Source organism: Solea senegalensis, linkage group LG1 (assembly GCF_019176455.1).
Source record: "Solea senegalensis isolate Sse05_10M linkage group LG1, IFAPA_SoseM_1, whole genome shotgun sequence".
NCBI classification, from domain to species: Eukaryota; Metazoa; Chordata; class Actinopteri; order Pleuronectiformes; family Soleidae; genus Solea; species Solea senegalensis.
In genome coordinates, this window is record NC_058021.1 from 3,221,288 (window position 1) to 3,240,962 (window position 19,675).

A 19,675-nucleotide genomic window follows, 5' to 3' on the forward strand; every position below is an offset into this window, starting at 1 on the left:
GCTGACAACAGTTAAGAGTGCCTGCCTTGAGGGAATCCACCACAGGAACTGGGAACAATCATGCTTCACCGAACTTTGTCAGAGGAACTTGTTTAGCTCTTACCTTTGATTGGCAGAAGGCATTGGCCAGCGTCCTTCTCTTACTGGCATCTTCTGGTGGGGCAAACAGAAAGAAATCCCCATAGGGTAAATACTTGTTTAGGGAGCATCCTGGTGGGTAGTTGCCATAGCCATGCTTCCTATTAGGGCTGTAATCAACCAAAAGAAATTGTTGGTCGACTAAAGCCCTGAAATTTCGACTCATGGGTAAGGGTAAGGGTTAGGGTTCGGGTAAGGGTTAGGGTAAGGGTTAGGGTTAGGGTTAGGGTTAGGGTAAGGGTAAGGGTTAGAGTTAGGGTAAGGGTATTTCTGGATGTTAGAAGAGGACTGACCGTAGCTCAAAATGAAATAAAACCACCCGACGTTCTTTAATCTGTCTTCTATGGTTTGGGCTAATCCAACATTCTGAAAACAAGGGGGGTGATCTCTGAAGACACGCTGTTACCTGTGTAAAAAGGGGTGCTCTGAAAACACCCCCATTAGTACTTGGTACATATCTCCAGATTAAATCAAATTAACTATAGACTGTATGAAAGAAAGTCGACCAATCAGAATTTAAGTCGAGCCAGAATGTATCGACTCATAAATCGACCAGTTGACTGGGACTTTACGGCCCAATGCTATGCTGAAAATGCCCATATGCTGCTTTCTTTTTTCAAGCAAGTGGATGAACAACAGTCTAGAAAAGTCACCCTGTTTTATGTCCATGCAATGACCCCCGAATGAACCCCTGAGAGAACATAGAAGGAAAAACTTCTACCTCCACCTCCGGTCTTCTTCCTCAGGTTGTGCTGATCCTATGTGAACAGCAACTCCGTTGAAACTGTTGAATTCTATATTTAATCCCAAACAAAGACCCTGATGCAGCACATTAGAGACATTTAACAGTTTAAGCGATGATGAAATGAATCTTCAAGGTAGACTCTCTTTCACGAGGCCGTTTGGCGCTCGTGAACACGAGGACACACCCCTCCAGTGCTGTAAATTCACATAATCAAGGATTTAACATCCTCAGAAGCAGCCGCTGAGCTCCCGATGTAAATCTTAAATGCATATGTCACGTAAACAAACGACACGCACTGGGACCCAGGCTGTTAAAGGCAGGATATGAGAACAAGCTTGTTGTGGATAATGAATTAAACTTGGCTCAGAATGACCAGACCATTGTGCTCAAGTATTTTAGAATGTTATTAAGTTTGCTTATTCCAGGAAAAAAACAAAACACAGTGTCCCAATTGTTCTGTAATTATCCCAGTTTGCATCCTAAAACTTGATGACCTAAAATAGATTGTATTAAAGCCTCAAGGTCACATGTGGCCTCAAGGTCACATGTAGCTTCAAGACAAGATAGAGATCCCCTGACATGTCAAACTCTCTGCCACAGTTTGCCTCTTGGCCCCTGACTTTTGTACAAATATAGAATGTGCACATTTCCAACTGTTGTCAAACCATTTCAGAAACAGCTGGTAGTGTTTACATGGATTTTTTTTTTTACGATAAAATATCATGTTTTCTTGCCGTAAAAGGAATCTTTTTGTTTAAATGAAGAGAGTAAGACTACGTGTCTTTAATCGAGTCCAGACTGAGTTAAAACATTGAATATGTTGCTCCTTGTTGTAGATGTGCAGTCACCATGCTTGAAGCAACAAAGGCACTCCTTATTTACAGCCATGAAAAAAGAAGTCAATATCACAAATCATGCTGTCCCCAACTGCATTTGGACAGGAAAATGCTGATCCCCAGTGTAAAAACCTCAAGTCAAGTGAATGTAATTTATAAAGCCACACATCACACGTCACAAATCACAAATTTGCCTCAGGAGACTTTAAATATGTGATATTTGAGCTTGAAAAGTAAAAACATCCCTCCAAAAAAGGAAACCTCAATCCCTTTTGCATTTTGGACAGAGACACAATAGACACCTTATGTAAGCCTAATTTGTTTGCGGTATAAACAATAGAAAGAAAAGAATCTTATTTATAGTACAGCAGTAGAAGCAGTATTGATGTACTTGCAGTTCAGACAGTAGCTGTATTATATTTTTAATAGACGTTATTCACCATAGAATTCATAAGACTCATTCTCATGATACGGAAAAGCTTCATCTTTAACTTAGAAGAGAAGATAAATGACTCTTTTGTGTCTGAAGTCTGGAGTCTGAAGCATTGCATCAACCCCCAGAGGGCAACAGCTAAATCCGCTGACTACAGCAGTGACGCGATAACGATGGCAGTGGAGTACTGGCCTTCCTTACCACACTGTACTGCCTTTCAAAAGTTTCTGATCCTCACTCCTCTCTATTGTGTCTTGCTGTGCAGACTACCCGTGTTCAGGGATGTTGGGGATGGTGTCGGGTCAGATCTCCGATGCACAGATCAGCGCCTCGTCTTACGCCGACCGGGGCTGGGTTGCTGAGAACGCTCGCCTATTAACGGGGAGGTCAGGCTGGACCGGGCAGCAGACCAAGCAGCCTTTCAGAAACGAGTGGCTGCAGGTGAGTTTGGGATCCTGGCCACATCCGCGCTCCTGTGTTTTCATTTAAGTAATTCACATCCACACTGAAACACCAGAAACTATGCAGTATAACACATGATTGTTCAGGTACACCAGGTGTAAACAGGAAGTAGATTCTCTATCTCAGCCAGCAGAAGAAAGCACAATTGTGAGTTTATCGACTTTTAAGGTAAATTCCAGTAAAAGCGGAACCTTAAAGCGAAACTCTGGTCCTTTTTCCGCCTTTAACTCTACGGAGCTCCCCCTACAGTTTTGGAGTAAATGTCTTTTACGACACCCATCGACACGCCCCTCGCCTTTCCCCTCTCATGCCCATGTGCATTTATTTTCAGTGGAGCCACGACGTCAAGCTGCGGCGCCACGTCCACGCCAGTCGGCATCTCTTTTGCATGCTTTTGTGTTTTTTCAATTCTTTGTTTTCCTGGTTTTCCACAAACAGACAGTGTGTATGGGGAGTAGAGACAACACAACAAGACATTTAACCCTCACAAAGACTCTGAAGCTGTTAAATTAGACTTCAAATCCACTTTAAACAAGATTCTTGACCCTTTTAACTGTTGCCTTATTCTCGCCGTCAGGTGGATCTGGGCCAGGACAAGTTTGTGAGCGGTGTGTTGATCCAGGGAGGGAAACACCGTGACAGGAACGTCTTCATGAGGAAGTTTAAAGTGGGCTACAGTCTGTATGGAGAGGACTGGACTTTCATCAAAGAGGAAAACACCACCAGGCCAAAGGTCAGTTCTCAGAAGTTCAGAAATGCCTGAGCCCCCTGAAGTTTGCTTTCTGGTGGTCATTTTTGTTGTGTACAGCTTAGAACTGTCTTCAGAAACAGACTTTCTTCCGTTGCCTTTATTCTTGTAATATCAAATGTTTCTGCTAAGATCCCATTTAGGAAGGTAAATGCCCCTTTTTTAAGCTGTTAATTGGTGTGTAAATGTCAACGTACCAGTTAAATGAAGCGGCGTGTCGTCTTTGTATTTTTGACCTGTGAGTTTGTGGTCCCACATTACTGAGAGAAAGGTTGCCATGGTGAAGGTGTAGAGTGATGTGCCACCACTGCATAGTACTCCACAGGAAACTGTACTCAGAAATACAATTACGATCAGATTTCTACCAAAAAAAAAGGAAGAAGCTCGACTGTAACGTTCGGTCACGTCTCCCGCTCCCATTTCCTTATCATACAATTCTCCACACTCTCTCGCTGCGTCGCACAGTGGCGCTGCTCTCATTTTTGGCCGAGGCAGATTAACAGAAACTTAATTCACAAGAAAGCCACATATAAGCTTGTTGGCGTGAAATAAAGTGTGATCTGTGATTTCCTAAAAAGCCCGCGGGCGGCGGGCGGGCGGATACTCGACTCGACGCAGCTCCGCTCCTGGAATTCTATTTGTCTGTGTAGATTGATCATGTGCGGTGTAGAGTGTATGGCTCTGTCAAAGACTCTTGAGGACTTGCTGAAGTAAATAATGCTAGAATACAATAAATAGAGTCATAAACGCACCAACACAGTGCAGTCACTTTTATAAGAAGTGTTGTTGCTGCTGCTGCTGCTGCAAAGGTTAAACAACACACACGCACACACACACAAACACACGGCAACATGAATTCATTTGTTCTTTCACTCACTCACTCACTCGACAGCCACATCAGACATCCCATAATTCTCATGTGGGTTCATTAACTTCTGCACTGTTGCCGCAAGGACGCAGTCTGACAGTACGGCTCCTCTGTGTGTCCTCTTTATGTCGTAGTTTAGCATTAATGGCAACTTAAATAATAGAATAACAAAACAAACAGCGCCACCTACAGGAACTTGACCTATCACAGTTCTGTGTACACCGTTTCATCATTATTATTATTTTTGAACACTTATTAATCATCCTGACACACATCAGACAAGCCTGAACACGGTGCTTTGATGACTTTTGCAGGTGTTTCTGTAAAAATCTAAACTATAACTCATCCTGAGTCGTCCTGTTGTGTTTCTTCTGATTATTCACCCACAGGTTTTCTCCGGGAACCAGAACCACGACACTCCAGAGCTGAGGTCCATGGTTCCGTTCATCACGCGCTTTGTCAGGATCTACCCAGAGCGAGCGACCTCCGAGGGCCTGGGCCTCCGACTGGAGCTTCTGGGATGTGAACTGGAAGGTTTGTCACTGTAATAAACTCAGCTGAACCCCCGCGTGGCATGTTCTGTCTTTAAAATGACAGTGTTTCAGAGGAACTCTCCCGTGGTTTCTGGTTTTGGCAGAAACAGTGCTCAGTAACCAGTCACAGAAACGTGGCTGAATTTCAGGAAGTGACGCTTCACCTAGGAGGTGGTGACTATTACTGTATTTATGGGATATTTATACTGCACGCCATTGACCCTGTAGCTCTCCGTCAGTGGAGGGTTCAGTATGTTTTTGTAACTTTTAAAGAGGAGATGACAGACTCAGGCGACTGACGTAGAGGCTGACTCCTCCCCCTTGGGATTTCCCTATGACATTAAAAACCACTGAGAGTTAAATCTGAGTCCTTGTCTGCGGGATTAATCCGCACTCGTCTGAACTTCAACTCCACAATAAATGACTGGATAATCTCGTCAGTCTCGTTCCAGGTTGGTGTGTGTGTGTGTGTGTGTGTGTGTCTCCAAGAAGCCCAATCTAAGCATGAAACATGTTCGTGTGGAAAACGTAATGTTTTTAACAGATAAACAGATGTTTTGTGCATCTTATGTGAATGTGGCCTCACATCAGAAGTGATCACACACACACACACACACACACACACACACACACGTGAGGCTGTTGCGTATCTGCAGTGTTTGGTTTAATGAGGGAGAGAGAGAGAGGAGGAAAGGAGGAGAGGAGGAGACGAGGGAGGGCTCCAGGTGACCAAGGATGAGATAAATGGAGGAGGGGAGGCTGCGTGGTGTAGTTTAAATGTTTGGTTTCCTTGTAGGGGGATTTCAGTGAGTGTGTATGTGGTAGTGTGCCACACTATCCAGGTGAAAATCTAAAAAACTTCAAAATAAAAGCCGTCTTGTAATACACATACATACAAAAACTTAACAGTCTATAATGTACCTAAGTATGTTACCAGAAAATGACTTTGGTAGAAGTGGAAGTCTCTTTTTTATATAATATTACTTAAGTAAAAGTACATTTACTTAAGTATCAAAAGCCATTTTCTGATATAAAATGTACTTAAGTTAGAAGTAAAAGTATTAAAAACGAGAGGAGTTAGGATTGAGTCATGGTGGCTCAGTGGTGGGGCGAGTAATTGTCTTTCAACTGGAAGGTTGTTGGTTCAATTCCTGGCTCTGCTAGTCTATGTGTGTCCTTGAGCAAAGACACTTCACCCCATGTTGCAGCGTGTGAATGACAGAAAACTGTAGTGTAAAGCTGCTCCTCATCAAGACTAGAAAAGCTCTATATAAATACAGACCATAATACTAACTCTTCTTCTACTGATTTAATTTGATAATAACGTTAGAGTTGGAGGAAATGTCTTAGAGTAAAAGTAAGAAATAATAACAATAATAAAGTCACGTAAAGATACGTGAATTTATACAGTAACAAAGTATTTGTACTTACATAACATTACAACACTGCAAATCAAACAAGTTATTAAATGACTTTTAAACGTTTCAAATTCAAATACAGTCACTTCCTGTCACTTAAAGCCTTTTATTTTGTTGTTAATGCTTTTTGTTTTTCTGATGCTCAGTTGAGTCGCATTGTTGTAAAAGTGTTTGACACAAAAAAAAGTATCGTAAACATCAAAGTGTGTCGTGTGTGTTGGAAAAGAATGGAAGAAAGGGAAGAAAAGAAAAAGCACTATTTGGTATGTGTGGCTAAGATGAACCGTTTCACTTCAAAGAGAAAGAACACACACACACACACACACACACACCATATGTCACACTCAAATGCATGCAGAGCGTATGTGAACACTGGAAAAGACTTAACGATGCACATGTGCGCACAAAGAAAGGAGGGTCTACCTACATGCCACTCCCCCAACACACACACACATTAGGAATCATGTTGTTAATGTATGTATAGACTCGCTTTTACAGCTAAATAAGCTGATCAAAATCTGATAAATATTCAATGTACTCATTTTGTTCAATATCTTCAGTAGTTTTGTGTGTATTTGAAGAACATAACCTGAATTCTGACCACTTCTCCTCGTTCAGAAATCACCACGACAGCTCCTCCCACCACACCCATGGCCTCCACACTTCCCATGACCACGTTTGGTGCCACCACCACAGCGCCCATCACCGTGCCGGGCACCACCGGGACCACGGACTGTGACGGAGGACAAGAGCGCTGCGGCGGCGAGACGGACGCGCCCGACGACTACGACACAGCGACAGGTTAACGGCACAAAAAAACACACCCTCATCCACGTCTGTCAAAATGAAAATAAATGCCTTAAAATACCATCCAGTCTGGCAGAGCTGAAACTTGCCAGAGTAAGACCATAAAAAAAATCCTCCATCATCCTCCCCCTCGCACTTTCAGTTTTAACTTTTTACTTTTATGTCTCACACAAAATAAAACCCATCATTTTTCTGCAAAGATTTTCTGTCACACGGAAAAATCCTCTGCATCTCTCACGATGTCAACTATCAGATATTGATTTCTCTGAGTGTGCGTGCGTGTGTGTGTGGGAGTGACCCGCCCCCTTTGACCTGTGACCTTACTCCGACTGTCCCATCTGTTCACAGCAGGAGGCACGGCGGCGCCTGACCCAATCCTGGACTTCATGCCAGGTGAGGATGTCCGCCGCCATCTGCTTCCACGTCTCGAGGAATAAATCTCATCTTTGATTCACTCCTTTACTCTTCCTCTCTTTTTTACTGAGCTGTTTTCAGTTTTTCTTTCTTTCGTCTTCATCTCTTCATCTCGACACTGTGCATAATACAGGGTTGCCAGGTCGGCACTTAAAAGCAGCACAATGGCTGTGTATTTAAAGCTTGCTTCTATAATTTGTGCCTGAAACATGGCATTGGCTGAAGTAAGATTGTGACTCACCTTTTTCTAAGATTCTACAGTATTGTTTTAGCAAGAGTAACATGTGTGATTTTACATTAAATTATTCAATACTACCACGACTAAGAATTAAGGGGAAACTAGCTGATGTTAGCTCATTAATTAGTTTATTAGTCATTATTTTTAAGCCTATTGCACCTATTTCACCAATGCGAGACATGCTAACTCATGTAGCTGCTGGCAAACATTCGTTCATTCCAAAAATGAAGAAGAAGATTACACATTACAGTGTATTCAAGGAAGGAAGATAAAGAAGGAAAATCATAACGCAAAACTGAGTGACTTTGTCGCTACATTTAGCGACTTTTCAGACCCACAAACTCTGACAAATCTTGCAAACTTTCGGTCGATTTCTGTTCCAAAGCAGCGCATTCGCTGTCCACTGAAACGCTGTTTTCCGTGTGGCTGAAACGTCAATACGATTAAAAAAACAACTTGTCTGTGTGAAATATAAAAAGAACAGTAGCCTATATATATATATATATATATATATACATATATATATATATATATATATATACATATATATGTATATATATATATATCTATATATGTATATATATATACATATATATGTATATATATATGTATATATATACATATATATATGTATATATATCTATATATATATATAGATATATATATAGATATATATATAAAAGACTGTTCTATTCTGCTCCACTCAAAGCAAACGTGCAGAATCGCGTCACGGTTTATCGTATCCCGCGTAAATACACATGGTTTTTCGTTTGGGGTAAATGGAGAGGGAGCAGGAGAGGGGGATGATTAAGCAGAAAGAAAGACAAGAAGAAGAAGTGTCAGCAAAAGGAATGGACAGAGAAAGTCAGGGTGAACGGGAGAAAGGAGGTAAAAGAAAGGGCTGGACACTGAGAGAGAAAGAATAAAGGCCTCTTGGGTCTCAATTAGCTCGAGCCGGAGCATCGCGTGAAGACAGCTTGAGGTTGGAGGGTGGTAGGGAGGGAGGAGGAGGAAAAGGAGGAGGAGGAGGAGGAGGAGTGGAGAGTTAACATGCAGCTCCACGGTCATCTCTGCATCCTATTAGCTGCTCAGAAACAACATGTCCAGTGTTCAGAGGAGTCTGCGCTCATGTGGACACTGTGGTGAACCACCGCCGCCGGGCAACTGCTGGCACAGGCAGATACACAGGGAGGGAAGTGTTGTTTTCTTCTCTCTCTGTTTGGGGTTTATTTCAGGGGCCACATCCGCATATTGGTGGCACCACACCCTTCCCGCTCTCTCGCTGTCTCTCCCTCTCGACGTCCTGATCCCAAACATATGTACATGTGTTTGACTGAGTCCGTTTCCAGAACAACAGCCCGCGGCGGCGGCGGCGTCTCGTCTGATGTATACAATCACAACCATCGCTCACTCTGCTCCATCTGGCCTGGACCGTTTCCGTTTGTGCAATACATTTTCTTACAAGCTACACAATTTATACTGAGCGAAACAATAGAGCGGGAACAGCTTTGTAATATTGATGTTACACCGAGGCTCGCAGTTATTTCCTCTCCCTCCCAGCACTGCCGCTGCATCGTACACTATATTACACAATATACACGTTATCGTCACAGATCTGGTATGAAACTAGTCTGGAAGATGATCCCGGTCTCCTGCAAGTGTAATGTGGACGCCTGAAGCTCATATAGATTCTAGATTATTTAAGATAGTCACACGTCGGGCTGCATTTGAAGATTATTTTCATAATCCAGTGCTTGTTTGGTCCGTAAAATGTCCACGAACCAAAAACCATTCCGCAAAGAAACCAGAAAATATTCACGTTTTAGAAGCTAAAAACTCAAAAAGCTTGTTTTAATTCTAGTAATCGCAAGCCAGACACTGAGCTCTGTCCACTCATGTGTGCAGTAAACTGACGCCATCTTCTTCTGAATAAGACCCAGATCTAGCGGTTTAGACCAGTCGTCTGTCCAGCGGCTCCGAAAAAAGAAGAGAGACCACATCACACCTGTGTTGCTCCTCTCTCCACTGGCTTCCTATTCGATTTAGGATTGATTTAAAAACATTTTATTGTGGGTTTTTTAAAGCTCTTAACGGTTTGGCACCATCTTACCACTCAGAACTCCTTCTTCTTCTTCACGCTCCCATCCCGAACTCTGAGGTTTAATAACAGGCTGCTCTTACTTGTGCCAAAATCCCGACTAAAAACCTGGGCTGATCCTTTTTCTGTAGTGACCCATGATAATTAAATGTGCTTCCACCAATGAACATTTTAAATCACTCTTAAAGACCCAACTTGAGGATAAGAATAGTCAAACAAGACACTTGACCTTTTTACTATTTTACGGTTTACTGATTGTATGTTTTATACCTCTTATGTTACTGTGCCTTTAATTCTGTAAAGTCAACCTTGGTTGTTATTAAATAAAGTTGACTTGACTTAAGACCAGTCGAGTCGCCCCCTAGTGGCTATAGAATATATTCTAATTTCCTGGTTGGCTAGATCCAGTATCAGACGGGTACGGCTTTGAGGAAAACCAGATTTCAGCCCCTCAACAAAAAACTCACCCTATAAAATTTACGGAAGCACAATTATGTCGATGATATCTTAAGAATATGTGTATTTATTTTGTGTGAGAATACGTTTTTAACACACGCCGACGCCGGAGCAGAGGAGTCAAATATTTCTTGATATTTCTGTGATGAAGAGGATGAAGCATGAAACTTCACCGGCGTCTGGTTCCTCTAACAACATCTGTTTTGTCTCTGACTGCAGCCTACGTGTGGTTCGCCTGTAACTTTGAGTTCTCGTCGTTCTGCGGCTGGTCCAGAGAGACCGGCGCAGGAGCGGAGTGGCTCATCCAGACCAATGACGCCGCTTCTGTCCACAGAGGCCCCGCCCATGACCACGCAGGTACGACGTGTGTGTGTGTGTGTGTGTGCTCTCACCTTAGCTCCACTCGGCAGATGCAGTGTGAGAGCGCTCTGTGTGCAGCTGTTGAAAAGTCTGTCTAACCCTCTTTTTGTTAGACGGAATATTTTAGAACTCGGCTTTAAATAACACTCGAGGCTCTCGTGCTGCTGGGAATTCACAACTGTACCTATTTTCTGTTTTAAGCAATAGGGACAGATGCTTATGATGTAAAAAAAAAAAAAGAAAGGAAGAGAAAGAATAGAAATCCCTCTGGACAAACTTTAACTTTCTTCCTGCTCTGAAGGACATGGAGAAGTGTCACAACGTTATATTATATGAGTATAAATCTGCAGAAATCAGTGAAAACACACACATAGAAATTACTTTTATATTTTGATTGACATAGTTACTAATGTATAACGACTTACGTATAATCACGACTTTGTCTGAGTATCAACGTTTATTTTTCACCTGTGCATTTATGTTCACCTCTTACTTTAATTAGGTTTATTTTCCTAATTAAAGTTCTTTATATTAGATTCCATTCATGTTTTATTTTACATATGATTGAGTTGATGGTTAAATGTCTTCAACATTTATACTGGTCTCAGGTCTCAAACTCGTGGCCGGCGGACCACACGTGGCCCACCACTTAATATGAAGTTATGATGACTTATTTCTGCATGTTGTTTGTTTTTAGTAATATATTATTTTGCATCATAAAACACTTAGACAATAAAACAAGTCAATCAGAGATGGCAGACTTCGCACGCAACAAGCCTCTGGCGGCCTCTGCTGGTCATATTGGCAAATGCAAGTGTGGAAGCACAAACAAACAAACAGACACACAGAGCCACTAAAAACAATACCCCACTCCCACTCCTATGTATAGGTCCATATCAACACAGACAATTTTATTATATTTCGAAATGCTGCGAAAACACTCCTAAATAATAGTTTCCCCCAAAACATGTCACCTGACTGGCCCCCTACTGGCCACACGAGGTACTCACTGGCCCCAAGATCATTTGAGTTTGAGAGCAACGAGTAACTAAAGGCAAATGGCTCCAGAGTTTTGTTTATTTGTTTAATTTTTGACATTAGGAACAGTGTTAGGCAATAATGACTTTCTCCTTCCTTGTGAAAATGTTGTTTTTGAAAGTTGAAGTTTCAAATGAAGCTAATGGCTAATAATAATAAAAGAAAACACGTTAATTTTTGTTGTTCTTGTTGCCACTGTCATTTATACCTGCTTCTTAAAACAGATTAATAATAAGCTACTTAACAATAACTTGGTTTTTCGTTGGGCTGCAGATAACAGTTATTTTCATAATGATTGAAAATGTTGAAAAATGTTTCTCAAACCTGGAAATGATGACGTTTTCTCCACAAAAATGATTCAGCTTCAACGATTTTGTTTTTGTTAAATGGAGCAAAGAAACAAGGAAATGTTCACATTTAAGAAGCTGAGAAATCTTCTTCTATTGAAAGAACACTCAAACCGATGAATAATTGATTGTGTTTTAGGAAATCCTCATTTAGATTTAAAGTGTCTTTTCTAAATTAGTAATAAACGGTATAAACAGCAATGATAATGAGTTAGAAAGATCAAAGATGAGCCCTTAAATCAGATTTACACAGAAATAGAGTCAAGAAATCATGAATTTAAAGTTGAAAAGAAATGTGCAGGTGATTTTATTCAGTGGCAAATGTAAGTGAGACAACAAAATCAAACACAACCCACATTCAAACTAATAAGCGATGCATCACAAAAACTCCCGGCAAACGTCCTTGAAGATACTTTTGAAAATGCGGCGCTCAGATTCATCACCGCGCCTCTGCGCTCGCTCTGGCCTTCTCTCCATTCACAGCTCCTCTGATGGATTTTTCCTTTTGTACGCACAGAGGCAGCAGCAGCAGCAGCAGCAGCAGCAGCAGCGAATCTAAAATCAATGATTTCACCTTGATTTCTTGACTCAGAAATAAAAAATGAGCCCACTCATGTCAACTCAGATTTTTTTTATCCCCAAAACATTCAAGTTTTGACTCTGTGAATGTATTAAATGCTTTTAGGAGATGTATTCTTCATCATTGAACGGCCTCTTATCCCATTAAAAGGCAGATATTTATACGTTATGTATACTCGTGAAAGTATAATAAACCCTTGAGAGTTATTAAAAACCTTGGAAAACATTTCAAGGCTTTTTGATCATGAAAAAAATGTATTAGCTTTGTACCATTGATAATAATCTTCATTTCACTGCAACACACAGTCACCTCTTACCTTGTCTGATGCTGCCCCCTGCAGGCAGAATGGGGAACTTCATCTATATGCAGTTGCTGGACAGAGAGACACACGGTAAAATGGGTGAAGGCGAGGATGAAGAGGAGGAGGAGGAGGAGGAGGAGGAGAGAGTGGCCAGGCTGGCCAGTCTGCCCATCACGGCAGCGGACGCCGACCTGTGCATGTCCTTCTGGTATCACATGTTCGGCGAGCACGCGGGTTCCCTCCACATCAAGCAGAGGAAGGAGACGGAGGCGGAGCAGATGCTGTGGACACTCAGTGGACACAAGGACAAGCGCTGGAGGGAGGGACGGGTTCTACTGCCACACTCCAGTGTCTCATATCAGGTAACAAAGAATTGTAACTGGGACACACTTGTATTTTCTCTTTAAAACAAATCCACAGTATCTTTATTATCTCGTCATTCGACAGGAAACTAAAGTTTGTGTCACTGGGCTGTCTTAAACGTTTTCTTTGGTATTCTCCTGTATTCAGTACTTCCATATGTGTACTGTAGATCTGAAAGGACAAATGAACTGCTTGCTGCAGAAAATTGCTTTTGTGTCCTTGTGTTACCTGAATGCAACTGTAGTTTTCTTCAATGTGTGGGAACAGACAGTTGGTTGCAATATGCAACTTCACCTCTAGGTGTTGCTAACTCTTACACGTCCCTTTCCGTCAACAAAGAGTAGATTTTTGATGTTAAACTGAGATTTCCAGGTGTGTAACCCCGTGATTTCAGTATATAAAGTTAACAAAAAATAAATGAAGATAATGGAATAGTTTGACAAGAAAACATTAGTTAGTTAATATCTAATAATATTCCACATATGATTGTTTGTTTGTTTGTTTACAGGTGGTGGTGGAAGGAGTTGCAGACAGACACAGCACAGGTCACATAGCTGTGGACAACATCCAGATCTTGGATGGGATCAATGCAGATGAGTGCAAGGGTGTGTAGAATATATATATGTATATATATATATATATATATATATATATATATACATAGACATATGTATGTATAGAAACAGTGTACAGTATATACCATCAGGGACTTAAAGCTAATAGATGCTGCGTCTCCTTCCAGATCCAGAAACTCCTACGTCTCCGCCAACTGAGATCATCATCTTACGTAAGCACATCATCATTGTTGTGGTGGTTTTTGATTTTCGCAGCGTATACTTTCATTTTCCCTCGACATGTCTCCACAAACTCCGTGACACTGACACGGTTACCCTTGAAGTTTCAATATCACCCGTCTTCATTTTTGATTTTACAATGGTAGAAGTACATGACTGATTGTTTTCCTCTGATTTCCGTTCGGTCAATTATTAACCAGTGACTGAATCTGTGGCAAAGTCTAAATAACTAAATAAAAACATGTACTTATAAGCAGGGGCATTTCTAAGAGACTTGTTGGGGCCAAACTGGCAAAAGGGACACAGACGTAAAGCAGATAATACAGCAAACATATTCTTAAAACATTATAGATTTTATAAGCCTTTTGTTAAGTGGCTAAAATCAGTACCTCACACAACCCCACTTTAGAAAAAATATGAACTATCCCTTTAATCCTTTAACAATAACACACCATCATTTATTTATTTATTTATTTATTTATTTATTTATTATTAACTGGATTTCAGTTTGCATTTATTTAAATCCTGGTCCACATCCCATCAACTAACATGACAGGTGGTGGGTGGTTTGTGAACTGTACTGCAGACAGCCACCAGGGGGCGACCCAGATATTTTGGCTTTACTCTACGTCCAGCTTCATGTGCAGTGACCACTTCCTCTGTGGTGCATTCAGTACAACATCGACAAGTTAACGTCGCGGGATGAAACGAAACCAGACAAACATGGTGGTTGTGCTTTTTTCTTCTTTTATGGTGCAGAACATGTGAAACCACCATTTTGTTGCTTTAAGCCTTTAATGACAGGCCTTTGTTATTTCAGTCCACTGGAGCAGACTTGTAACGTGTGTCCATTCTTGTGTCTGTCCCGCAGCGATGGACTCGCTGTCTCAGGAGACCAGCGAGCTTGGAGGACCGGGCAACATGCTGAAGACCCTGGACCCCATCCTCATCACCATCATCGCCATGTCCGCGCTGGGCGTCTTCCTGGGCGCCATCTGTGGCGTGGTGCTGTACTGCGCCTGCTCTCAGGGCAGCATGACGGACAGGAACTTATCCGCCCTGGAAAACTATAACTTTGAGCTGGTGGACGGCGTGAAGCTAAAGAAGGACAAGATGAACGGACAGACTAACTATTCAGAGGCGTGAGGCGAGACGAGAGGCGGAGCCGAGGTCACTCCGCGTGGACACATGATGCAGCCAATCAAGCGGGGAGGAGCAACACGGGGGAGGCGCTGATGCCACAGATGGGACAGCAGGGTGGGCTGAACGTGAGCCGATGTAATTTTATTTCTCAGGAGCGGCGGCGGTGGAAGGGACCGACCTGTAGGGGGCACTGTGTATAAAGAATCTGTACAGCAAAAAACAAACAAAAAACAAAACATAGAGCAAGAAAACTAAGGATTCTATTTGTTTTTCGATGTGCTTTGTTGAGTTCATGTAACCACACGCTGGTGTTGAGACCAATTCAGATGAAAGTATTGTTTGTGTACTTTTATGGTTGTTTTTCTTGTCATAATTTCACAAAAAGAGCAGAATGTGTGTATGTGAGTGTGTGTGTGTACTTGTATTTATATCTTTGTGAGGTCCAAACCTACAATCCTATTTTGTGGGGACATTTTCTCTGGGCCCCACAACTTTAAAGTGCTTTTTTTTTAAGGGTTAAGACCTGGTTTAAGGGTTAGGAAATGCATTACATCTATGAAGTGTCCTCACTAAGATATGAAAACAAAGTGTGTGTGACTTGTGTCTAGTTCCAACAGTGCCTTTTTTCTTTTCTTTTTTTCCGTTGCCTTGTTTTCTTTTCGGCTGGTGTTCCGTCCAGGGTTCCTACACGAAAGGAACATTGTACCTTTTTCTTTCCCAGATTGCGATCGCAACACGACAAACGTTTGTGTCGTCGGCTCACACGCGTCCACCTGACACAGACAGAAACTGTCAAAACGAAGCCGGGAGTCAAGTTTTGGAAGCTCAAAAAAACGAAATCTGGGGAACGTGTAGGAGCCCTGAATGCCTCGCTCTCACGGCACATGACACATCTAACATATTGTACATAGGTTTTAATATATTTGCGCCCCCCCCACCCTTTTTTTTTCTGAATAGAAAAGACACCAGTGCCGCAGCATCCTTTCTATGTTGGAATTAAATTCAGAAAAAATGTACAAAAATATATATATATATATATATTAATTTCAACAAACAGAGACACAATCATGTGTTTCTTTTGACACGTTTTGGGGAATTTTGTTCTGGGAACAAGATTTTTTTAAACTGAGAGAATGTTTTTGAGATTACTGAGAAGTGCATCATGGGAAGTGTTGTTTCCTGTACAGGGTAAAAAAAAAAAGAAAAAAAAAGACAATGTCAGAACCACTAAGATGCAGAAAGCATGTGGAAGATGGAAGATGTTTTCAGAGAGACTTTCTCCTCACGTCCATCGTTTGCTGGGAGGTTGTGGATTTGTTGTGACAGTGCTGTACTCTGTCAGTGTATTTTGACTATCAATGAATCTTTTATTAGAGCCAAACGTAGGTTTTCTGAGTCGCCAGGTGAGTAGTGGCCTGGAGACGACACACACACACAGAATCAAGTCGGCACCGTATCTGAGCAGAGACCCAACAGACTCAAACTTTCTTTTTCCGTCTTTTTAATGTTTAAATCGTGCAAAATATAGATTTCAATCACATGACTTGCGGTTAAAGCGCCCCAGTTTGTCTCAGTACTGTTCTGCTTCTGCAGAATCATCATCTGGTTCAACTTCAATCCACGTTTCACTCACCGCTCTTTACATCAACTATGAACTGATATTAGCTACTCAAGGGATATTTCTGTTTTGTTTGTTTTTAAATGAGGGCGCGTGAGATCCTTATGCATAGTCACTCCAGTCCAATTTCACTCAGACTAAGACCAAAAATCAGTTTTCTTAATGTCACGTAAACACGTTAGTCGGACTATCATACCTGGAGAGGACAGGAGAAGAGAGACGTGGGAAAAAAAGCTCTGGAAAATACTCAAATTATAGCTGAAACATGTCGTTTTCACTCTCCAAACAGATTTAAATTTTTAATATACAGCCTGGTCATTGACGAAGTGACTTCTGATGGATACAGTTTGAAGATAATGATAGTAATTTGACATATTCTTAATTTGATCCATGTCCTATTTATTATTACAACCTATACTGCAGCCAGCCACTGGGGGGCGATCTCACCACAGATCAGTATCCTCTGACAGCAGAAATAAAATCAAGTTAAATCAAGTTAAACAAAGGGAAATCTGGGTATTTTTCCGTGAATATTCATTTTAAAAAAGTGGAAATAACTCGGCACATGCTAATGTTATTGATTTATAAAGTTTCAGTCTAAGAATGTCACTCTGGAACCGTTTATGATAGAGATTTTTGGTCAGCTGTTAACAATTCTCACTTTCCTTTTAAACGAGACTTTTACTTTGGTGGGTTTCCTGTTTTGTATGTAAAGGAAACTCGGATCGGTTTGAATCAGACTCTGGTCTGGTTTTTAGGGAACCATTAAACCATTTCACAAATCCACTGGGTCTTTAACCCCCCCATGTTCAGACCAAGAAAGGATTCTGCAGCACTCGACGTGAAAACAAATGTTGCACTGATATATATTTAAAAAAAAGAAAAAAAAAATCTACGTGTTTATGATGTTGATTTATGAAAAGAGACAAAGATGGTAGAAGAAGACAGTGTTGTTGTTGCTTTCAGACGACAGTGTTGTGACTCTGAAACTCACAGAGATGTTTTTCATTCTGGAAAAAGCTTATATCGTCTCTTTGAAGTGTATTTCACTTGGTATAATATTTTACTTTTGTCTTTTTGTACCGTCACTGATGTACGTTTGTTTTATTGTTTTTTTTTCATTCTTGTTTTGGATTGTTTTGTTCCCCTTGTATGACAAGAGAAATGTTTTGTTTTCAGTACTGCTTCTGTAGTTTTGCTGTCTCAGATCCAGTGAAAAAGAAAAATTAAAAAAAAATAAACATAAAAACAAACACACACACACACTTAAACACACAATGGGAAAACAGTGAGGCCTTATGTGACTAAAAGTATTGTTTGTACTTTGACTCTCTGGTCAGCACCCACACTCATCCGTCCCGGTCGTCCCTCAGACTCTGATCATTGACTATTACATTCCAAAGAATTGGATCAAATAAATGTTTTAAGTAAAACTCTGCTCGACTGTTTCCAGCTGCTTTAAGGGTCGCTCAAAATAAAACGAAAGGAGAACGTTTGTTTCCCAAAATACACTTTAAAACGACCTTTCATTTTAGTTGTAGTAGAGATTTAATCTCTGACACAAAACCACACAAAGCTAATGGAACATAAATTACACATTTGGAAAAGAACAAGAAAAAAACCAAACACTTACACACGTTACTCTCTTATTGTCAAAGGAAGTGGAAGTTTTCCTGAAATATTCCTCTACCCACACTCGTTTACATCAAGAGCTCACGCAAAACTCCTGTGGCTTTAATGTGTATTTAGTGTAAATTTGCTTTCTTCAGCAACTCCCTGTGTCGTCATGATCAGGTGTGGAGCTGGAGCATCATCAGAATCTGACGACGCCAGCAAAAGAAAATCTTTTTTATTCATTCACTCACTCACGCACTCATTCACTCACTCATTCTACCGCTTTATCCTCCACATGAGGGTCGCGGGGGTTGCTGGTGCTATAGATCACTTGTCCATCACATACAGAGACAAAAAACCATTTCTTTATGTCCTGTTCAAGGGGAATTGATCTGTCTGTCATATCAACGTTTGACCACAGAGTGGCAGCACTGAGCAGCCTGAGGCATAACAACAAAGTGAGGCTCTTGAGCTTTGTCATAAAAGTGTCTGTAAGTGTGTGTGCGTGTGTACTCATATGAACTTCCTTTGCGTGGCTATGGTTGAGGTGAGGTTTCCTGCCCAAGATGGTTCGACTGACAACACAACTGTGACTCGCTTTATGTCTGTCTGTCTGTCTTTCTTTCTTTCTTTCTTTCTTCCTTCCTATATGGTTAGTACATCTATCTATCTATCTATCTATCTATCTATCTGTCTGTCTGTCTTTTTTCTTTCTTTCTTTCTATCTGTCTGTCTCTGTCTTTTTTCTTTCTTTCTATCTATCTGCCTGTCTGTGTCTTACAAGGCAAAAATCATTGAAAACATGAGGTTGAGAGACAGCAGACAGCAGAGATCAGTGTTTGAATGTCTGTGGAGCTGATGCTGAATGAAGGAGTGGAGGGTGAAGGATCTGAGGCATGAGGCTGGATGAATGCGCGCTGATGTAAAGTGGAGTAATGGAGCTGGTGACTTCATGTGTTATTTGTCCAGCTGGCAGCATCAGCTGTCGCCCTCTCATCACGCAGCCTTATGCAGTGATTATAGAACCTCAGTGTGGGAAGACGATCTGAGTTCACTCAAAGCTCTCTGGGTTTTTACTTCTCCTTTAACTTTTCCCACCAAACTGCATAATGTTTACGTCTGATTTACAAATGGACTGCCACACTCGCTTGTTTATAGGTTTATAATTACCATAATGCTTAATTCAAGTGGAATTACATACAACCAGTCTTGTAAGTCCAAGTATGTTCCCAGAAAATGACTTTTCTAGAAGCTGAAGTCATGCTTTATAATACTACTTAAGTAAAAGTCTTAAAGTATATGACATTAAGTATCAAAAGTCAT

At 41.2% G+C, this 19,675-nt stretch overlaps 1 protein-coding gene across 1 annotated transcript in view; it reads left to right on the plus strand.

Moving 5' to 3' along the window:
* LOC122781660 (neuropilin-1a-like) overlaps nt 1–18,171 on the plus strand; it is an 80,706-nt gene extending 62,535 nt beyond the window's left edge. The window contains exons 10-19 of the mRNA XM_044045568.1: nt 2,418–2,593; nt 3,192–3,347; nt 4,620–4,764; nt 6,800–6,982; nt 7,337–7,381; nt 10,414–10,551; nt 12,860–13,182; nt 13,692–13,788; nt 13,926–13,970; nt 14,849–18,171. Coding sequence (XP_043901503.1) covers nt 2,418–2,593; nt 3,192–3,347; nt 4,620–4,764; nt 6,800–6,982; nt 7,337–7,381; nt 10,414–10,551; nt 12,860–13,182; nt 13,692–13,788; nt 13,926–13,970; nt 14,849–15,123 — 1,583 coding nt within the window. The 3' untranslated portion in view covers nt 15,124–18,171. The remainder of the gene's footprint in view (nt 1–2,417; nt 2,594–3,191; nt 3,348–4,619; nt 4,765–6,799; nt 6,983–7,336; nt 7,382–10,413; nt 10,552–12,859; nt 13,183–13,691; nt 13,789–13,925; nt 13,971–14,848) is intronic.
* Nucleotides 18,172–19,675: the final 1,504 nt, after the last annotated feature.